At 38.4% G+C, this 22,188-nt stretch overlaps 2 protein-coding genes across 5 annotated transcripts in view; one reads left to right on the top strand and one right to left on the bottom strand.

Moving 5' to 3' along the window:
• The first annotated feature begins 4,221 nt into the window (after window positions 1-4,221).
• Window positions 4,222-9,469, top strand: LOC129432619 (uncharacterized). Of its 2 annotated transcripts, none has more exons than XM_055191131.2 (6): window positions 4,222-4,306; window positions 4,474-4,513; window positions 5,127-5,246; window positions 5,345-5,428; window positions 8,180-8,272; window positions 8,572-9,469. In XM_055191131.2, exons 2-6 carry the CDS (start codon window positions 4,475-4,477, stop codon window positions 8,653-8,655), a joined length of 420 nt encoding a protein of 139 aa, XP_055047106.2. In that variant the 5' UTR covers window positions 4,222-4,306; window position 4,474; the 3' UTR covers window positions 8,656-9,469. The 2 variants fall into 2 exon arrangements, with proteins under 2 accessions (XP_055047106.2, XP_055047107.2); XM_055191132.2 differs by having other exon boundaries at window positions 5,345-5,413; window positions 8,572-9,463.
• Window positions 9,470-13,678: 4,209 nt separating this feature from the next.
• The window catches only part of ano2b (anoctamin 2b), a 45,047-nt gene continuing 36,537 nt past the window's right edge, over window positions 13,679-22,188 (bottom strand). The window contains exons 22-26 of one of the 3 annotated variants that reach the window (XM_055190567.2): window positions 21,294-21,446; window positions 21,131-21,183; window positions 20,291-20,472; window positions 15,754-15,859; window positions 13,679-15,189 (exon numbers count right to left, since the gene is read on the bottom strand). In XM_055190567.2, coding sequence (XP_055046542.2) covers window positions 14,821-15,189; window positions 15,754-15,859; window positions 20,291-20,472; window positions 21,131-21,183; window positions 21,294-21,446 — 863 coding nt within the window. In that variant the 3' untranslated portion in view covers window positions 13,679-14,820. The remainder of the gene's footprint in view (window positions 15,190-15,753; window positions 15,860-20,290; window positions 20,473-21,130; window positions 21,184-21,293; window positions 21,447-22,188) is intronic. The other 2 variants (XM_055190566.2, XM_055190568.2) reach the window with 2 other exon arrangements.

Here is a 22,188-nt window from a genome sequence, read left to right as displayed (position 1 = left end):
GTCTAGTGTTGACTTAATAGTTCACAATTCACTCATCTTCGGCTGTTTAAACAATTTACAGCATGTCCATCGTCGCCTTCACAGTGTCTGACACGTGCTAACATAGCAGCAATGATGTGAACTAGTCAAATTATGGTCTATAAATACAAAGCAAGGAAGAGAGGAAACAATGCCCAGAATAACCACATAAAGGTCTTGGGGCTAAACAATTGTGCTGCTATGAAAATACAGGTAAAGACTCCTCCCTCTTACCACACCCAAAAGCTCCACCCACCATAGACCAAACTGACCACCACACCCACCAGCTATACGATTTCTGCACATTCCAGTCAGACCAGCCTCTTTTCAGTCCTATAACTTAACCCAAAATAAGAGCAACATGTAAACAAAAGGAGTACAAATAGGCCACTGCTAAGGACACAATAGTCTTACGTACTGTCGAGGTAAATCTGGCTTAAGACTATGTACATACATGCAGATCTGGGATTTAAAGACGTAATCTCCCCCTTAAGAGGGTTTCCCTTGTGTCAGACTCATCTTAGGAGATAATCATTTTGCCATTAGACTGGAGGTATAAAAACCCCTTGTCATTTTTTCTTACAGTTTGTATAAGACCTGTTTCGAAGCAACAAGACCCCAACGTATAGGACTCCTGTCCAGTTATTTTAATAAGCCCTAAGCTGATTACTTTTAATTAAACCATGACAGTCTCTTAAACAAAAAGGTATCGTATTGTAGTGGTCTTTACAATACAAAAATATGGGATGTGTCAGGCAAGACAAAGCAAGTTTTTGTTCATGCTAATCTTTGTGATGCCCAACCCAGGTCACCTTTGATTGGACAAACTGCCTAAGAGTCCCCATATATTATCCAAAGTTATTAACCTTTGTGGGTAGTTCCCATTTACTACCCTTTCGGGGTTGTTCGTGTACAAAGAGGCCACTGAATTAAACGGCTGAAAGGCCAATGAATCAACCTCAGTACTGATCAAAACAACCAAATGTTTACTAAATTTCCATGATTTTGGCTCTTTGATTGCCAGGTTCATAGGTGGTGTCACTGATTTGGGGGAAAAACACACAGATTGACAAATTTCAATATAAAAAGTGAAAAAAAAGTGGAGTGGATTTTTTAAAACTTTTTCGCAGTCTTGCGCATGCCGGGGATTGGTGACAGCATTGGCTTTGATGCATTTTTGGTTTTTGTGCAGCATCAGTTTTTATTCTTTTCCTTCCTCATTTACTGTTTTTAATAAACACACACTTTCTCAATCTCTCTCTCTCTCTCTCTCTCTCTCTCTCTCTGATGCTGCACAAAAACTAAAAATGCATCAAAGCCAATGTTTTTACTAATCTTTGGCATGCCCAAGACTGTGGAGAAGGTAAAAAAAATCCAGTCCACAATCACTTTTTGTATTGAAAATCTGTGATTTTGTGTGTTTTCTTCATCAGATCAGTGACACAACTTATGATCTTGGCAATTAAATAGTTAAAATCATGGATTTTTTTAATTGTTGTAGTTTTGATCAGTGCTGAGGGCGATTAACAGATTTATGGAAAAAAAAGGAAAAAAATATTCATCTGATATATTTTTACAGCAGTTTAATTTAGTTGCTTTTTTGTACACGAACAACACGAAAGGGTAGGAAATTTGCCCACTGTATATTGTTGAGTTTTTGAAAAATTTCAAAGCATTTTCTCAAAAGATGTGTAAATATAAGATTTGTCACCAAAAATCATTCCATTTGCTGAAACACAGAGAAAGTTGTGGCCAAATTAAGACATAAAAAACAAAAATGGCCTCAACAACCCGCAAGGGTTAATAAATGGGATTGGTGATATAATAATTTACTAATCTTATTTAACTCTCGGCATATAAGACTATAGAGCGATATTCTACAATGAGGTTATTAATATGATTCAAACCCATTACTGCATTAAGTGAAGTGCCAAGCCAGAATGTTCCCCCATTATAAAGTTTTATTAGCATCCAATCATTAACTGTAATGTGGCTATCAAAAATAAATAGTTTAGTGTTGTTTTAATGTTTGACAAAACACACAGTTGCATTTGAAAGTAAAAGTGCTGTTGAACTAAAAGGAAATATGATTGTTTGAAATAAGCAAAGGTTTTGAACCGTCTTGTGATTGTCAGCCTTGATTCAAAGACGGTAGAAAATAGAGTGTGAAGTTTTGATTTTTGTGAATTTGGGCACGAGCTAAGATTTGAAATAGCAACACACCTATTACGTTTCAACATTCCAGTGGTTTCTTCTATAATGCAGCTCTCCGTAGAGAAATTGGATTAAAGTCAAATTCAAAACATCCCCTGTTAGCAAGGATACAGCTATGAATGGCCCCAAAGCATTGCCTTTACCATTTAACACATTCTTACACTGGAGTCTGCAAGCTGAAGATGACTAAACCATTTTACTCATTCCTGAAGATGTTCACTGAAACATTCCCATTTTTTTGGTGTCTTTACGTGTCCTGCTGGTGTCATGCATACTGTACTTGCTGCTTTAAGTCATTGTAACCTAACTTATAATGGGACATTTGCCATTGCTTAAACCAGAGCAAATGCTGTCTTTATGTTAACAAGGAAACTGTGCCAAAAACACATCAACTCTATTTAAAGGACTATGTTAAATTCCTCAATGGTATATCAATACTGAAATTTCCAATTTTTGTAATGAGCAAAGAGTTTATTTGGTTGTCATTGTTTAGTACTGTAGCGTATTTTGGCTGCTGTGCCCATAACACATTGTTTGTATTTTTTTTTGTTAAGAAAATGATTTATCCGGTAATGGTCTCTAAAAATGTCTATTTTCTTGTTCTGATACTTGAATAAGCACTGTTAATCTGACCTGCATCATCCTTTTCTCTTTTGGCCTGTGTGAGAATTGTCTGAATAAAGTTTTTTTAATGGTTTTAGTGATTGTATCCTTTTGGGAATGGAAATATTGTTACTGTGGGTACAAGAAAAGAATTTTAATCAATCACAGACTGCAAGAAAAGAATTAGCCAAAACGTTTTATCCACATTTATGTGTTCTTACTCAAAACTATATCTAATCTAAATGAATGAACATTGACTGGTGCTCTTCCAATACAAGAAAACATGCAACCTATAATATAAATACAGCTGATTATTTGCAGTGTATGCAGGAAGAAATAGCTTTGGGTGATGGTTAAATAAGATGTACTAAGACAGTATGATTGAGAAAAAACATTACCGGAGACACAACAGCTGAATTTTATTTGTGAAAATAAATCAGAAAAAATAATTTAAAATTCGGATAAAACTTGTGCAGATATCTTGCATAGAACTGATTCATATATTTTGTACTGTTTACATATATTTTCGATTCAATTTAAAAAAAAATTGTTTTAAGACAGTAATTTTTTGTTTTGGTAGGCCTATTAGAGTCCCCAACAAAACAAAAACATCTCGGTGCCCCCATATACTTTTTGTTTATGTTTTTTGTTGTTTTTGCTTTATCACTATATTAATTTGCGTAAAATGTTTCTTTACATTTTTATTACTTTTATTTTGTTTTCTATTGCAATTTTTTATAACTTCATGCACTTTTAAGTGTGATTTATATGTCTAAATACTTATAATCTACTGTAAGAATTTAAAATCGAAAACAAAGTACTCCACTAGTATTGTATCATTTGCGCAGCTGAACATTACGATATTCAATCAATATAATGAATTTTGACTAAAGGAAATTCCAAATCAAAGAAATAGTAGATTTATGAAGTCAGTTCAAGGCCTTAAACCTTGACCTTGAACCTTTACACCCATCAAACTGCCATTCTGACAGATGTGAAAAAACAAAGCTAGAAAAAAACAAGCTAGGTACTTTATGGGTCAAATATGCAACCTATTCACCCCTCCAACTTCGACACCTTTTTTAATATAAATTCTTGGATCTGATTGCTGTCTTTAGTTTAGTTTCCTTCAGAAATGTGTCAAACACATTTACATCAAATCTACGTTTTGAACCCAGTATGCATGTCAAAGGCCAATGACATTATTTTGTGGTTCTCCATCTGTGACCGCCACTTGTGTAATGGATTTAAGAGACACCAATTTATCATAAGTGAAGGGATGCTGGGTTTTATTAGCACCACAGTGGTTGTTTTAGCAGCTTGGTGCAAGAATAGCTATGATGTCTTTTGTATGTCGTCAGGGTATATTACTATTCTTATGAGGTTTATTAGCCAGTGTAGTCGCAGCGCAGAAAGCAAACAAGAGGACAGCGCGCAGAAACCGGACACTGCTGGATGTTTTCAGGCCCAGGTGAGCTATTTTCATTAAAGACATGACTGAACTTAAGACATAACTGACCAAACTAAGATGATCTACCTGTTTATTTAGAGTGCACATGATAAAAGATTTGACTCAAAACTACAAAATGAATTAAGGCAGTGGTTAAATTCTGTAAGATGTTTTGTTTCTGTATTTAGGATGGCCCATAAGAGATTTGCTCAAATTCCCATGTCTAAGGTACACTTGGTCTGGTGGTCTATTTTATTTTCTCAATTGTTCATATTATCTTTGCAAACAGTGTATTAATTCAATTTTAATTATAGACAACTTAAGTACAAACAAACCGGCTGACTCCCAAACCCTAGGAGAAAAACCCAATGGAAAAAGTCCTAGGAGGGAAAAAACCCTTGGAAGATATATATGAAGAGTTTCATTGCAAAACGAGATAAATCCATTTTTTAACATTTTTGTCAAAACATGTTTATTATTATGTTATTATTTTGTTTTATGGTGCTACTTAGCTGTATTTTTTAAGTTATGAAGGTTTAAATCAAAACCAACTGCAGTTCAATTGAAATTAATTGGAATGCACAACCAAAAAACGAGATTTCTGAACAATTAAAAAAACGGTGGTTATCTCGTTTTGCAACGAAACTCTTCATATATAAATATATGTAAATGGATAAGGAGATTAGACGGGTTCAGCCGGTGGTCGTATTAAAATAAAGGTTAACTGTGAAATGATTTTGATGCATTGACTTAGAAAATCTTAACTATAAAAAGCTTATTTGTGAATCCTGTTATGTAAAAACATCTCATCGTGTCATTTATCTCACTGTCCGCTCCGCAGCGCATGCGAGAGCTCTGTAAAGAGGAAGATTTTGCTTTCTTAAAAAGCCAACCAGATCAGGACCAAAGTTCAGAGGAAAGCAAACTCCAAGAGAGTCAAACTCAGAAAAAGCTAGAGAGGGTATGTTTCATAACTACGTTCTCTTAAACATAGTTATCAATGCTGAACGATTGTTAATTTATCACTTTATTGTTTTGGCTGCTGAAACGATGGTTCAGGACCACCGTCAAGAGGAACGACAGCTGAACGAACAAGAGAGGCAACGTGAGATAGAGGAACAGAAGAAGGTACAATGTCATGCGGTACCTGCAGGACTGTTAAACTCTCCAGCTGTCTAATAACATTTATTATATCTTTCTCCAGTCTACACGTACATCATCGGGCTTATTGTTCATGATTGTAGATTTTGCTTTGCATGCAGTGACCTCTACAAAGTCGGTAAAAACAAAACAAAATATTCAAACTTAATCCTTACAAACGATCATCAATATAAAATATGATGCTGTTTCCTGGCAACCCTCGACTGTCATAAGTCGTATTGCATTGTGCCTTGATACAATCTAATTAGTAGTTTTGGGTAAAATATGCTTCAGTTGATCAGTGGCTGTATTGTGGGAGGTCTGCAGGCGAGCCATGCGAGACGTGATGAGATGAAGCTACCGTGAAGTAATGGTGCCGAATGCTTGGGTTTCAAGATGATGTATCTCTCAGCATGGTTGGTTGCCAATAAGGCCCCAAGTCTAACACCCAAGTGTGAGGTCACTGAAGGACAGGCGTGGTGGTGTTGTTGTCTACTTGGCGTTCTCTTAAATTCAACAGCTTAAGGAATTCCTGCAGTGCCTTTGTCAATGGTAGGGGTTAAAAAAGTCACTTTCATTTTTCTTTTAAGAGAGAGAGATTAGATTAATTGCTTAACGCTGATTCCTAAATGCTACGAACGGACAGTACACCACTCTCACTTCCTTCCTCTGCAGCTGCTCGAAGTCTCCCGGCGAGCTTCCAGGATTGCGGTGTGTCCGTGCGCTGATTAATGTACGAGAAGGTCAGGGGAGAAGTGCTTACCCTTGTTTCCCATGTGTATTCTATTTATTCCTGTTATCATTCATAACTCACATCCACAAAACTACATAAAAAGGGATCTTTTAAGAAATAACCCCGCCCTCCCGGTGTTTGTGCGTTTATGTTACTGAGAACGGTGACGGTTTCAATTCTCTCCTGGGGATAAGGTGTTGGAGGCTATTTTTTCTTATTTACTTGAATAGGAGGCAAAGTGTTTCAATGTTTTCCACATGCTGCATACGGCTAGGTTTAGTCCCGAGCCTATAGAAGCGATAATCAGCTTGGAGACAGGAAGTATCACCCTCAGACAATCTGGCTGAAGACGAAAATTTGGATCGGTCAGAGGTCAGGCCAAGCCTCATTCCTGCACCCCTACATAAGGCTCTGCATCACCGGATCAGCCTCTTTTAAGAAACAACTGTTAAACATATAAGACGTTTTTTATACATTAGCCAATAGTAAAGGTTATCTGCAACTTACTGTAATATTAATGCTGTTTAATTGTTTAAAAAACCCTCTAACTGGAACTGACCCACTTACTAATCAAACAACCCTATATCATGAAATGATGTACCTATAGGCACGTATGGACCAACATAACAATGTCACGTTTCGCAGTGTTTGAACGTGAGCATGTCACGCTTTTCTGTTTGTGTCACTGTCACGTATTGCCCACTAAACACAGGACGTCGGATAGACGTGCAGATCATGTCTATATTGGGTCCGTCGGTCCATGACCAATTCTGGACATCTATTCGACGTACAAACTAGGTCCACTATTTAGACGTCCAACCATGACCCTACTTGGACGTCATATTTACGGCAACATTTGACGTTTGAATTGGGTAATTTTTTTGGACGTCATTTGGACGTCATATTTACGGGCAACATTTGACGTTTGAACTGGGTAATTTTTTGGACGTCATTAGGACGTCATATTTACGGCAACATTTGACGTTTGAATTGGGTAATTTTTGGGACGTCATTTGGACGTCATATTTACGGGCAACATTTGACGTTTGAACTGGCCTATAAAAATGTGTTTATTTACAAATATCAGCATTATTGTACCAACATGATTAATACTTACAAATAGTCTATATTATTTATAGAGTACTGTTTCTTTTGCTTTCTTGAATTATATACAAATTCATCTAAATGTACAATTAAAAATCTGTAATTAAATGTGTAGTTTGTTATATTAAAAGTATATGAGCATACTAACAATTTAACATGAAAATATTCTCACCTATTCTATTTATACAATGTTACAATACGGCCGTGTGGCTGAGTAGATAGCGAGACTTGCTTGTAACCCAGAGATCGGTAGTTCGAATCACACAGCCGGCAGGAAATGACTGAAGTGTTTTGGTGTTAGAATGGATGGGTGAAGTGCAGAGACAATCATCTCTTTTCGCTTTTTTCATGTCTCTTTTCCTTACACGGAGGTCCTATGGATGTAAACATTTAGACGTGTTGAAGACAACCCCTTTAATGGACCGGATTCGGACGTTCAAAATTACATGAAAAAGACGTCATTCCGACGTCACTTTGCGCGGTGGGTGGTTGCTCGACTTTTTTTGTCCTAGTTTCTTACCATTGTCGCTTCGGTTTAGGGTTAGATCAAATGACATCCCTACCCAAACCCAACTCTAACCCTAACGTCAGGCGACATTTGGCTAAAGTTTAGAAAATATAAAATAATAAGTCTTGTATCTTTTTTTTATAAACCAATACTTAAAGTGACATACTAACGCAAGCACCAAATCTAACCCTAAACCGACGCGACAATGGTTTGAAAATGGGACAAAAAGTTGAGTAACCAATACGTGACACAAACAAAAAAAGTGTGACATGCTCACGTTTAAACGCGGCAAAATGTGACATTGTCACGTTGGTCCACACGTGCCTATAGGTATATAATTTCGTGATATAGGGTTGAATCAAAAGCCTCTGAGGTGTCCAACTGAATTGTGAATTTGTGTTTCTGGAAGGAGAAAGAAGAGAAGTGGAAAAGTCATGTAGCCGAGCTGGCGGTCAAACGCGAGGCCATTCACGCAAAACTGCACAGACTACGAGAATTCAGGGTGAGAAGGTTCAGTCGGACACACATGGAGAAATACATGCATACACATTCAGAACGTCTATCATTTTCCCCAGGTACAGATGTGAGGCCCAAAAGCCTATGACTGAACATGACCAGATGTTGAATGTATCTAATGCAAAGTATGCTAACCGATACCATATATGACACTGACCCTGCGCAGATTATATCTACCGACACCAAAAATGCAATCAGACCCTTTCAAAAGAACATAATTATTCATGTTTTGTTGACACGTGTATCGTCTTAGAAGTTAAAAGCCGTTTTCTTTTTCTTTTTTAGGACTTTCAGAAAAAAGTTCTTCTTCAGGATTTGGATCCTGGCTCTACAAATGAAACCATCAACCATCTCCTGATGAGGCTGTAATCGTGTTTATTACACATTAAACAAACGACTAAACTGTCTCCACCCAATCCATCCAAATATTTAAAATGTTAACAGAGCAGCTCTATATGATATACTGCAGGTGTGGAAGAGCTCCGATATCTTCTGAAGATGTGATAATATTAGAACGTGTCTAAGAATAACATGAGTGAAATCTTATCTCTACGTCGCCTTCAAAGACGCTAACCAGAGTAAAACACTTTGTCAGACTACAATACAGCGAGTTGTGTCTCATTCAACCTTCGAAACGATTAAATAACATAAACTCACTGACTGTGAGGTAATAAATCACAACCATTAAATGAATGTCTGTCACATGTCCTGTATTATACTGTAATAATGCTGCAGATCATATAGAGGGAGGTGCTCAGAATCAATTAATTGTCATGAGGTCTTTCGTTCTTTTATGTAACCTTGAAGATCATAAAAGCACAAAGGCTAGAGATGGAAAATAAAAAAAGAGTAAAATAGTGAAGAAAGGAAGTAGCAGAAAGGAACAGGTGGCTCCTGTGGTGGATTATAGGAGAATATAGAAGATTCATGTTTCAGCATGTCTGACCCCTGAGGGCAGGAAAATGCCACAGTCTCCAGTGTCACACATCTCCAGTGATATCCCAGAATTCCTTTCTGCACATTACAGCTCTGCCTCCTCAACGATGATAGATTACCTTTATTTGCTATGCTCTGTTTATGCCATGACATCCTCACTAAATGTACTAATACTAGGCAGTACACAAAAAATTGTGCTAAATTGCACTAAAAGTGGTTCAATGGCTCGTAATCATATAGGGGAACCATTTTAGTGCTACTCATCACCTATGTAGCACCTCTGTAGAACATAGACTGTATAAAATATGGACGTAGTGTCTGTGATGTCACCCATAGGTTTGTGAAGAGCTTTTTGGAAGCCAATAGTTCGCGGAGCCTGCCGTCACCACTTGAGGATTACCAAAAATGGGTAAAGTGGCGGGACGAGGGTGAAGCTGAGGTGACTGGTTGATGAAACCACGCCTGCCCAGCTCGACTCTAGACAGCGGGTGTGCCTCATAAGTCTTGAAAAGTGAAGCCGCTGGCTCTTTGATCGTCTCCTGGTGACTGGCCGCAGTACAAGTCATAAACCCCGCCCTCTCCATTCAAACGAATTGGACTCTGCTCTAAATAAAAAAATATTTACCCTTCCAATAAAAGTTTCCGAAAGTTGGTTTTGGTCCTTTTAAGTAGTTGTTATCGCCCGGATATATGTTCAAGTGTTCATTTTTGTGATACTGTGTCATTTTAGCTAGTAATTTGATGCTATAGAAATGGGGCGTGTCGTTATGATTGGGGTGGTTGTATTGGTCGCGCGAGTGTTTGGCGGAAGTTTGATACCGAGGCTCCACCTCTGGCTCCACGGACGATTCCTTCTGCGCATGCCTTGGCTCCAAACTGACGTTTTTACGTTACATGGCGGCGCCCTTAATTATGCAGAAATGTAAGGGTTAAAGGTGCTCTAAGCAAATCACGCGGTTTAGACCATAAAACATTTTTTGTTACATACAGCAAACATCTCCCCACTATCTGCTTGCTGCCTGTCCGCTGATCAAACTGTATAAAAAGACACATACTGCAATAAAAACATAGTGGCCAAACCTAGCACCACGAAACAAAACAAAGTGTTCCAGCCAATAAACGACAAGAAGGATTTGGGGGTGGGGATTGGGCGCGTTCATGAAAGCACGGAAGGGAGGGGGAGCGGGAGGAGTTAGCTACGCTCCGTTTGTTTGAAAACAGTTCAAACATCAACAAAAAGTGACGTCTCACAGATTCGCTTAGAGTGCCTTTAATATAGTTTAAACGTATAAGTTACAAAAAATGTCACCCCCCTTACAATTGTCATGAAGGGTAAAATTAGCCATGTAGACCAAAAACACTTGTACCAGGCTGTAAACATATTATTTTCTGCTGTAAAGTTAAGCATTTTAACATGGGGGTCTATGGCAATTCACTCCCTTTTGGAGCCAGCCATAGCGGCTCAAGTCACTTTCGTATTGGCCTCATCAGAGAGATCGGAAGGTTGCCCTTCAGTGTAGAAGCATATTTTGCTATGTTGCTATGCTATAGTCATCTTTTAGCACCTTTTATGGTTCTACAGAGGGGCTATATAGGTGTTATACAGTAGGTGCTCTGTAGCACTAAAATGGTTCCCCTACTGTAAAAAATTTAAACAATTTCAACTTGATTTTATAAGTTATGTCAATTTTTAAAGCCAAAACTTAAAATAGTAGGTTGCAAAAGCATGTTGTTTTAAATTCTTGCTGCATATTTTTAAAGTGTATGATTACAAGTATTTAGCACCATTTTTTAGTGTGTACAACTAACTGTATATCATACACTTTATATCATCATACCCATAGTGAAATGCTATGTAAGGTTTGGGCTACTTTCCAACCTAAACATTACAGTAACAAATTACAGGCTACTCGTTGTACCATCCTGCAGTATTTCATTTTTAAATTAAACATGAATTCAAATTTCATTTATCCCTTTAGTATCCCTGCCAGCTTTAGCACACGTCCGTCTCACTAGTCATACTGTAGCATATCAACATTTCAAAACAATTATGACTCTTTCAAGTGTTCGGCAAGTCCATTCTGAACAGCCTAAGATAATAGAAAGAGACAAAAAAGGAATGCCTATCATTCACAAATCAAGTAATCTGAAGGTTTTGTCAAGCTGACTATGGAATGCGCCACTGGCGAGCTCTGCTTAAAACATACAATGGTGCAATCTTCAGGTACAGCTAACACCTGAAACCATGGGAAACCCTGGCATGGACTTCAGATAAAAGCCAAAGCTTCAGGCCATTGAAGAACAGGGAATCTGAATGTAACCCCATGGTGCAGACAACATTAACTACAGACACCTAAATTCAAAGTGCCTCCAGGCGTAATATTGAAAACACACAGTAAGCTACAACTGAATGAATACAAGTATTCAAAACATGCAAGCAACTCTCTTTGTGCAGCCCTGCTGCGTGAAACTCTGCACGTCAGTCTCGGATCATTTAGTGACTGTCTGCTTCAGCCTAAACTTGTCAAAAAGTACAATGCATTGGATCCAGAATTTTTAAATGGCTGCCCCATGAATAATTTCTCTAGGTGGGAACGCCCTGTGGAAGCAGGTTTGTGTCACCGATCTTATCCGGAGGCTCTCCTCACCCCCGTGTGCAGATGTTTAATTCCGATTCCAGAATCGTGTGGTTTTTAAGAATCATTTGCAGTCGACAGCATGTCACTGATGTGCCGTCATACATATACTACTCAAGGCTTCTGAATAGGCACACGTGGATATTATGTATTATAAAGCCCACCAATCTGTAAGGGACAGGATTGGTCACCGATAAAGAACAACTCTTAATTACGGAGTAAAGCTCTTCCTGTGCTTGTATCTGCAAAGCTTTGAGGAAGATTACGAATGTTTATCATCAAAATGCTTCCGCACGTACGCGCAGCAGGTTGGATTGCGATTGTGCAAGAGGTTACAGTGTTGTTTAAGGACACTTTGAATAGAACCCTTGTTAAACCTTACACAACCATTTCAGTGTTACCTAAACATGCTGTTCGTGTCAATCACTTCACGTTTGATTCTTGCTTTGAGGATATAATTATAAATAATACATTACACTGGCTGTCAGTGCTAATGGACGTTTAATAGACATCAACTCTTGTCAACCTTCATATTTTAAAACATCATGGAGGGTGGTGTAATAGCAAAAGGTTTGTGTACTTAACTAAAGAGAGTCATATCTACAACGTTGATTGCATGCTTCACCTAAGCAGAGGTCAAAGGGGGTAACAAAATACCCCTGAACCCTTAGCACACCTTTCATACTGGGGGCAAATTGACATTTTAGATGGCCTGTTAAACTGCATGGCAGCGGTAATGGATCATCCACTTAGGTTTTGACCACTTGCACTTTAAGATTTGGGAAACAAATTATGATAATCCTGGTGGTGAAATGAAACTCTGTAGTAGCCTTAATCTTTCTGCCGTGTACAGCAAAGGGTTAAATCAAATGTGTGTGTGAAAACACAAAACGTTTAAAGGACAAGTTTGGTATTTTACACTTAAAGCCCTGTTTCAGATTGTTTATGATGAAATAGAACGGGTTTGACTGAAATTTCGACATATGCGGCTGCCCCGAGATTTTTCGGGTGTATGTGTTTCACCTCACACCTCTACAATGGGAATATAGGTGCACTGGAACAATCCTTCCTAAAATGCATTAAACTTTCGTTTACAAAGACGTGAATCTCACCGAGTGGTCAGGGGTGTTCACTGATATGATCACACAAAAATCGCATTCCAACAGGTTTTATTGTAGTTTTTGTCCAACTCCATTGACTTGTTTTAGTTGTGCTGTGAGGTACGGTATTACTCCGCGCCTGGAACTTTGTTTTTAGTCTTGCAATTGGCAATGGCGGAATAGCGCCACCACCTGGGCTGGAGTGTCTATTATTCAAGCTCTCAGCGGAAGACTATACGGGTGTGAGGCATTTGGAAAAATAGGTCCACAAGTTAACAACGAATGCTAAAACACCTGTTGGAAAGCATCTTTTGCAGCAATTTTTGTGTGAGCATATCAGTGGACACCCCTGACCACTCGGTGAGTTTTACGTCTTTGTAAACTAAAGTTTAATGCATTTTAGGAAGGATTGTTCCAGTGCACCTATAAACCCATTGTAGAGGTGGGAGGTGAAACACAAACACCCGACAATTCTCAGGGTAGCCGCATATGTCAAAATTTCAGTCAAAACCGTTCTATTTCGTATAAACAATCTGAAAACAGGGCTTTAAGTGTAAAATACCGAACTTGTCCTTTAAGATTATGCCCAGGTAAAAAGAGCACCCTTGAAAGCATTGAAGATTCGCCCTATTCAGAAAAACAACTTGCTTAGCTGCTAGATGTCAGGGACACAAATGAATTGAACTCAGGGGACTCGTAGCACAATGCCTTAAGGGCTAGAAAGAAAATCCACTGGCGCATAATTGGGATTTAATATTTATTCTTCTTGCATGAGTATTAAATCCTACGAGGCATACAGAATGATGACTTGATGACCAGATGTTGGCACACAACATACATCCCCGTTCCCCTGTTTCCTCCCTAAAGGACAATCGTCCCCAGCCTCCCCTCCCACACTGCCTGGTGACGGCGAATTCATGGGAGGATTATAGTTGACATGGCACAAAAAGACCAGCTGTTTCACAACCTACGCTGTATGATCTACTGTGACCACAGATGAAGCCCTTCACCATTTTGAGAAGCAGAAATAGCATAAATGTGTTGATTGACAAAATGCAAATTTAATTACATGTTGCCTTAATTGTGCTTGTACATTGGATTTCAGTTCATGTGTTACATTATGAGGCGGCATCGCTTTTTAATAAGATTAAACAGTACATTTTTTGCCACGTTTCATATTACAGAATACATTGTAGTACCATGTAGTTTGCACAGCAAATGTGATTAACGCACCTTAACTTACTAACACGTATCATACTTGTTATTAAATCAAGAATAAGGTCATATTTATGGAAACAATACAGCCTACAGTGATGCTGTTTCCTGAGAAAATGAAAGGTTTATTATTTGCTGCTATTTGCTACATCAGTGTGCAAGGCAGTTTGCATGTGTAGAGATTATGCAAAGTCTATGGGAGTCCACCAAACATGCCCGATTCTTTGAGTTTGCGCCCATAAACACCCTTGTTTGAGACCAGATCGGGGAAAAACAAAACATTCCACGTGGTTCGAGGGATTCCAGCACCTGTTTGTGATACCGTGCTCATCAAACACTAATGCGCATGGAATGATAGCATCTGCAAGCCGTCCTATTGAAGAAGCTAGGCTCTGTGGCAACGTTCATATATCAGGTGACCCTGAAGAACATTTGAGGCTTTAAAAACCAGACGTAGAAGTTCAGTCACCGAAAGAAGACGATCCCATGATGCTCCACATAAAAACAGAAGACAGAGGACATCATGATCCCAAAACTCCAAAACGCAGAGCTTCAAACTCTCCTCCCACTCGTAATTTTCAAAATCCACCCTTCAGGCATGGTGAAAGACGCTGCGCCCGTCAAATCGCACAAATCCCTGACCGCCCTTACACTGCCGTGTGCTGGGTGATGTCACTGCGGGGAGACATGGACATCTGGCCGGTAAACTGACTGAAGCTCGCCGCTCTTGGTCGTGTTCGGGGAGCGGTCGAGGCTGGAGCAGGGGTGGGCAGGGCCGCTCCAGGCTGGGTTTGTTGGAGGGGCAGAGCGGTCTGATCCGGGACGCGTAGCTCCTCCTGATGTTCCTGGGTCAGGTCTTTGGAGAACAGGCTCTGGATAAGCTGAAGTTTTTCCTTTTCCTCATTCAGGAAGACGTCCACCAGGAGAGTCTTCTCCTTCTTCAGCTGTTCGCTGATGTTCTTGGGCACATCCGGGATGACCCAGGCCACAAGCATGCTCATGGCTATCACAAGGTTCTGCAGTAGGAAAACAATGTTAACCACAAACGTACTTGAATATGCATACTGTACATTCAGAGTAAAGATGGGTGTGGTAAGAAAGATTATACAGATCAAATGTCATGAAGGACCCAGGGTTTAAAGAGAACATCTGTGTTTTCATTCTTTCAAGACAGGAGAACCATATGACAGGGGAAACTATTCTGATAACTGATCCTCCGGCAAAAAAAAACTAGTTTTGCTGATGTTTACCAGAAAGAGAAAAAGATAAACTAGGTTAAATTCTTAACGTTTGGGTTTCTTGTTTAACTGCATTTTAATAGAATTCCACCCACAGTTGCTGACAGCAGAACATTTCCACTTAGCTACAGCATTTATCCTGACCAAGATTAGTCCTGACACATAAAAGTTTCAATTATTTAACATATGTGTGGCTGCTAAAGCGATTATTCTGGGTTTGGCCATTTTCTTTCTTTTTTTGTGGTTTTATTCTAAGGTAAAAAAAAAGGGTGTAGATATGGGTTACACTGACTAAATATTTAGAGATTTGAGGGTAATTGTGTAATAATGACTTTTTATTACCTGGAACAAAATGACGAAGCCCAACCGAGCCGCTAGAACACACCAGTACTGTTTGGAAAACTGATACGGTTCAGATGACCATGGTGGTTCTCTGTAATCCTTGTACCTAAGAAGAACACAAAGGATAAAACTTCAATGAACTTCATTTACGGTCAACCTTGTTTCTAGTTAAGATTGTTTAACCCTTTTGACGCTCGGGTGCGGGATGACGTCAGTTTTTTTTAACGCTGCTAACAATATCTATATAGCCTACTGTCTACAAACATTAATAATATTAACATTATTATATAACGTTTAAAAGGTCTACTGGTTTAGCATCAGTTTATGGTCTCTGTTTTGAGATACAGATGCTCTAGCATCATAAATGTAGAATTTTGTTACAGAAGTCCAGATGACAACATGCTAAATATAAACGGGACTTCTTACCTTTGTGTTGATATAACGATCGCGAGTCGAATTCAGTCTGTTTCAGATGTGTGAATAACTCTTTAAAATCGTCTTATAGAATACATCCAATTATCATTTTTGTCCACAAATCCGTATAATCCGTGAAATATAGATATATTGTCCATTGTTTACATCAGATTTTGCATGAACGTCTTGTAATAGAATATAATACACAATCTGAGGATTATGTACGTCTTAACATTGTATATGAGATTACACTCGTGTTCAAACCCACGTTCAATCTTTGTTTTAAAAAGTAGGCGGGAGTGTAATACATAATATCCAAACAGCGCTGTCAAATATTTTGACGTCATCTGACTCGCTCGTTCCTCCAATGACTTCATGGAAAATATTGATAGACAGAACGTGTAGCCAAATAGATAACGAATCCAACGATTTTTGTGTGACGTTTTATTTCCTGGTGTGGAAACGGCATTTTATACGCTGACATAAGTATATATAATAATAAGAACGAATGTGTATGCATGTAAACAAAGACTTGTATTTTGGGGCTGACTGGCACTTGGAAAAGGCACTAGTCTTACAAAAAACGCAAGTACCTCATTTTTGGGCCTACTGACTTCAAACGTGAAATATAACTTCTTCAGACTTTGGCATCATTGCATTTCTAGGTTTCACACACATATTTATCATTAAGATTTTTAGTATTAAAAAAAGTTTTATTACAATGTATTTCAGCCTCTCTAACTTTTTTAATTTTTATCTTAAAATAATTTTGAAACCTGGAAAATGTGTCTTCTTTCTAATGATAACATAGGGCCAGAGTGGGGGTGCTTTTCAAGAGGTTAAAAATATAGAGAATTTAAAGCACATGGTCTAGAGGTCCACAAAATGTGTTGTCTTTTCTACTGAATCTTTGTCATGAAAAGTAAAACGATTTCCTGTTGTATGCTCAATTCTAAGATAAAACATCCGAAAAACATTTAGAAAAATACATGCGTGTACACATCTGTAAACTTTAAATCTTTATAAAACCCCATCAGTTAAAAAGTGTAGAGTGTATTTAGGCCATTTATACACAATTACACAATCGGCTTCCTTGTTCCCAAGTTTTGATTTCCTTTATTGAATTATGAAAAAAATAAATATTGAATTTATTCAATAAAGGGCTTTAATTTCATGGCCATATAGGGACAGTTTCCCGGACAGAGATTAAACTAGTCCTCGACGAAAAGAAATATAAGAGCTGTCCAAACCGAAAACAACTTGCACTGAAATATCTTAAAATACATCAGTGCCCTTTTTTTTGCCTCAAAATGCACACAAGTAATGTTTTTAGTAAGGCATGTTTGTTAAAACTAGTTTTTTTCCAATTAAACTGAGTCCTAGTCCTGGCTTAAGATAATCCCTGTCTGGGAAACCACCCTATAGAATTATCTATGAGGAATGTGTTTTGATTTTGATTTTCCTAAAATAGAAATATTTCTACTGTATATGGGCTTCATCTATTTCCACAACCCTATTTTAAATCACTAACTAGCCTGCTCGCTCTCTCTCTCTCTTCCTGACTATCTTTCCTCCTCTTAACAAACAGACAGAAGGTCACACGAGCCCAGACGTCCGATTGCCACACGTCTCTGCAGTTGGAGGAACTGATGTCCACCAACAAAAGTGTAATCTCTTCCCGACTGCTTGTACCAGAAAAAGCAGCCAGACTATGATAACGGCTCTTCTAGACAAGCGTCTGATCTGTGTTATGAAGGCCGACCAAGATAATCAAAGTGGTAGTGAGATCTTACATTTTAGGGCAGTGGTTCTCAGTCCTGGTCCTGGGGGTCCACTGCCTCTCTTATCTGACAGAATCAGTTCAATTCAATGAGATCTCTGCTAATGAGCTGATAATTTGAATCAGATGTGTTATACAAGGAAGACATACAAAATGTGCAGAGCAGTGGGGCTCCAGGACAAATATTGAGAACCACTGCTTAAGGGCGATGGAGAACCATCCTTTGTTGAGATTTCGCTCTCTTTTTATCTTTCTTTCTTTCTTAGTGAGAAAAAAATGAGATGTTCTTGTTTCCTCTATAGCTGCCTAAGGTGTTTTGGACGTGCAGTTAAATGCTGTTTGCTTTGGTAAGATTAACAATAGACAATTATTTCCAGAGAATCGATGAACAGCACTAAAAAAAAAACACTGTGCGTGTGTGTGCGTGTGTTTGCACACCCATATATAGCCCGTGCCCGGTTTCCATAGAATTGCTTAAGTGTATTTCTTTTTAAATGTAACTTAACTTAAAGGGACACTCCACTTTTTTCCCTAGAGTTAAACATTTGATTTTTATCGTTTTGAAATCCATTCAGCTGATCCCCGGGTTTGGCGGTACCACTTTTAGCACAGACTCTTCTGTAGTAACATCGTCTACTAATGCTGCGTTTACACCAACAACGGTAGAGGCGTGAAGCGTAAGTGATTTCAATGTTAAGTCAATGTGAAGGCGTTCGGCGCGGAAGACGCGTTTCTGCCTCTTTCGCGCGTGAAGCTCGCGCAAAAGTCGCAAATTGAGCATTGTGCGCAGTACACGTGAATGGTGCTTTTTGTGCATTTTGCAGTTCACGCAAATTTGCGGCTGACGCCTGAGTTGAAAAACCCCTATATCGTTTATTTTCCCCCATAGTAAGGTTACCAAATACAAACTGGTAACTCTCTTGAGAAATGCACAATCAACATCAGTCATCTTGCAAACAGACAACCGCATAGCACTTGCCCCTCCCACAAGAAGTGGAGTTTGCCTCTGACACGCGTCAAATGCTTGCTTTTTCTTGTCTACTCCGCTCTACACGTGCGAATGCATCCAAATTGTTCAAGCGGCAAACCACACGCGGTAGATGCGATTTTGACGCCTGAAACGCGGTTGGTGTAAGCTCAGCATAAGACTAATGGAAAATTGAAAGTTGCGATTTTCTAGGCAGATATGGCTAGGAACTATACTCTCATTCCAGCGTAATAATCAAGGCTTTTGCTGCCATAACAGGGCTGCAGGAGGCACAGTAATATTACATAGTGCCCGAAAATAGTCCCCTGCTATTGAAAGATACTAAAGGGACTATTTTCGGCTGCTGCGCAATATCATTGCGCCTCCTGCGGCCATGTTACGGCAGCAAAGTCCTTGATTATTACGCCAGAATGAGAGTTTAGTTCCTAACTATATCTGCCTAGAAGATCGCAACTTTTAATTTTTCTGTTGGTCTTAGTTCACGATGTAACTACAGAAGACTCAAGTTTTAAATAGGAAAAATATCAAAACTCTTTGGTTATTTTTTAGCGCGATACTAATGGTCTAATCAGATTCAGTGGATTATGCTAAGCTATGCTAAAAGTGGTACCGCCAGACGCGGAGATCAGCTGAATAGATTCCAAAACTGTAAAAATCAAATATTTAACTCAAGAAAATTAGAATATTTTCAAAAAGTGGAGCGTCCCTTTAATATTTATTAAAATTTTATATCAGTGCACTTTGCCTGGGTCTGTTCATTGCTCAATATATTGTGATGCACCATATAGAGTTTTTAAATAAAATAATATTTTATTTTTTAATGATTTTTTATGAGTCACATCCAAACTATCAGAGCCGTTTTATTTACTTGTCAGTCCCTTTGAACTTACCCTGAACGTTTTGCTATTATATCTCTGACGTGTTTATATCAGATATCATTTAATAGTAGCGCATGAGGTGATAGCTGATATTTCTTGAGGCTGTTTATCTCCTTTGTGCTTTCTAACAAAGAATGAATAAATAAATAATCCCTTCAAAATGTTTACTTAGAATTTTGCAATTACTTTTTTGTTTGCTTAGACAAATCAATGATTACGTAATATGTTTCTGGCTGTGTGTTTTATTAAAGCAATTATTTCAATAAATCAGTAATATGATACAAGACACCACGACTTAATGTTGTATAATACCTGTTTGGCACCTAAATTGTTTGGCACCTAAATCCTAGAATACGTCTGTTTAATTGTTTAGCATTGACAACTTCCCAAACTTTGTGGTTAAAGTGACATATTACGCATCTAGTAAAGCTAAATTTGTAAAATGCATTTATTTATTTTTTTACAGTTATTGCCTACCTGCAGAATATGATGTCTGTGTTAAGGCTGGAGATGACCGGTGTGGTTCCTGCTTTGAAGTTGCTGACATTAAAATAAGAGAGGGTGTGATTGATAAAGCCATGCATGGTTCCCGTCTCACTGTAAATGTACTGGTAGACCAGTCGGGGGATAAAATCTGATGTGAAGGCGATGACAAAGGCCTAAAATTAAGATGAAATATAAACAAAATTAAGACATGTTTCTTATAATCAATGATTTAGAAGCATGCATGTCTTTGAAAACTGATATCAACTTTAGTTAAAGTCCAGACAAGTCGTATAGCAAGTAGCACTGATAATGTAGGAACATTTAATTGTATTAGAAAGCAGATTCTGAGCTCTCCTACTACACTAATGCCTGACATTAAAAAAACACAGCTGGAATCGATCAGATAATATGCTACTCAGTAAATGTGGCCTTTCTTAATGAAAGTTCAGAAAAAAGACCAAGGACCTTTATTAGGTTTGCTGTAGGGCTTACTTCAAATACTCTACTTATATGATGAACATCTGTTAAAGTAAGTCTTGAACTTTTTTTCTGAGATCTTACAAAACACGTTTGTACTCAGTTAGGAGGAAATCTAGCATGGCTTCAAAGATATAAAAGTAAGACAGAAACTAGTGACACGAATTGATTTTCCCAGTACTTTTACCGGACCCCGGGTTATTACACACTGATAGACATTTATTCTTAATCAGAAGGCTCTTGGTCAACACCCAAAACATATAAATACAGTAAGGAAACTTAATAATGAACTTTACATAAAGAGGACCTACATAATTGGGGTATTTTAGGGAGAATAACATAGCAGAAACTCACGTTGATGATAACTGAGAACTTTCCCAAACCACTCAGGATGTTATACCAGATTCCTGTTGCAAGAAACATTTTGATAGAGATGTTAAATTAGATGACACGATGGTAAATCTTACACAACCTCGCACGTGTCAATACGTAGACATTGTTATTTAAAGACATTCACCGATATCTTTGGCCCTCACGGCATCTGGTCTGCGAAGTTCTGTGACAAACTTCTTGGCGTCGAGGCGGATCTCGATGATGTTGTTTAAGAGGGCGAAAAGTGGAGCCAGTGGAAATGAGGCCACGAAGAGCGACACAAAACCAAACTGAATGACTGGAGAATAAAAACAAAAAAGAAAACATCAATTTTTTTTATAGTTTACAGGGCACATGATATGTCCATTTTTACAAGATGTAGGTCTCAGGAGAGCCTAGAATGTGTTTGTGAAGTTTTTGCGCAAAATACCCCACTTATTATGTGTTATAGCATGTCCAAAATGCCCCTATTTGGGTGGAAGCAAAAAAAAAACACTGTTTACATGCGAGTACCTTCAAATGCAAATGAGTTACTGTTTTTCACTACCTTGACGAAGGCTATTTGCCGAAACGTTGGTTTAAATAATATTATTTTGCAAGTGAGCGTGCAGTCAATTTTTTTGCTATATACTGTTTTTCACTCCCTTACCAAAAGAGACAGTGAGACAGTAACAGTAAAAACAGTGTGAGACAATAGGATCTTTAGCTGCATGCATTAGCCCTACAATGTGCTAATAAATACATTTAGGGGATGTTTACACTTGGTATTAAGATGTGTTTTCATCGATCGGATCACAAGTGGACGAGAGAGACACATCACATTTACACCTGGTATTTAAATCTCTCTCTTTTGTCCACTTTCGACCACTTCTGTCCTGAATACTTTGAGGGGGCGGTCTGTCGAGACGGTGGACGAGTCTCTGTGCTGTCACTCAAACGCAAGCGGGATTAATTATAAGTTTATATGGACGCAAACTAATATTATGTCGTAGTCAGCTGCCTGTTTAGCAAGTAAACATCCTGCACAGAGTTTTGTATGT

The sequence above is a fragment of the Misgurnus anguillicaudatus genome, chromosome 1, assembly GCF_027580225.2.
Source record: "Misgurnus anguillicaudatus chromosome 1, ASM2758022v2, whole genome shotgun sequence".
Classification (NCBI taxonomy): domain Eukaryota; kingdom Metazoa; phylum Chordata; class Actinopteri; order Cypriniformes; family Cobitidae; genus Misgurnus; species Misgurnus anguillicaudatus.
Note: the sequence above shows the minus strand (reverse complement) of the source record. Positions and strands in the feature narration are given on the sequence as shown.

Bases quoted from the DNA above. Each gene is read 5' to 3' on its own strand.
- LOC129432619 (XM_055191131.2), top strand. From the start codon at position 4,475: ATGGCCCATAAGAGATTTGCTCAAATTCCCATGTCTAAG. The intron at 5,247-5,344 runs GTATGTTTCATA...ACGATGGTTCAG, and splicing joins CTCAGAAAAAGCTAGAGAGG to GACCACCGTCAAGAGGAACG. The intron at 5,429-8,179 runs GTACCTGCAGGA...TGTTTCTGGAAG, and splicing joins AGAAGGTACAATGTCATGCG to GAGAAAGAAGAGAAGTGGAA.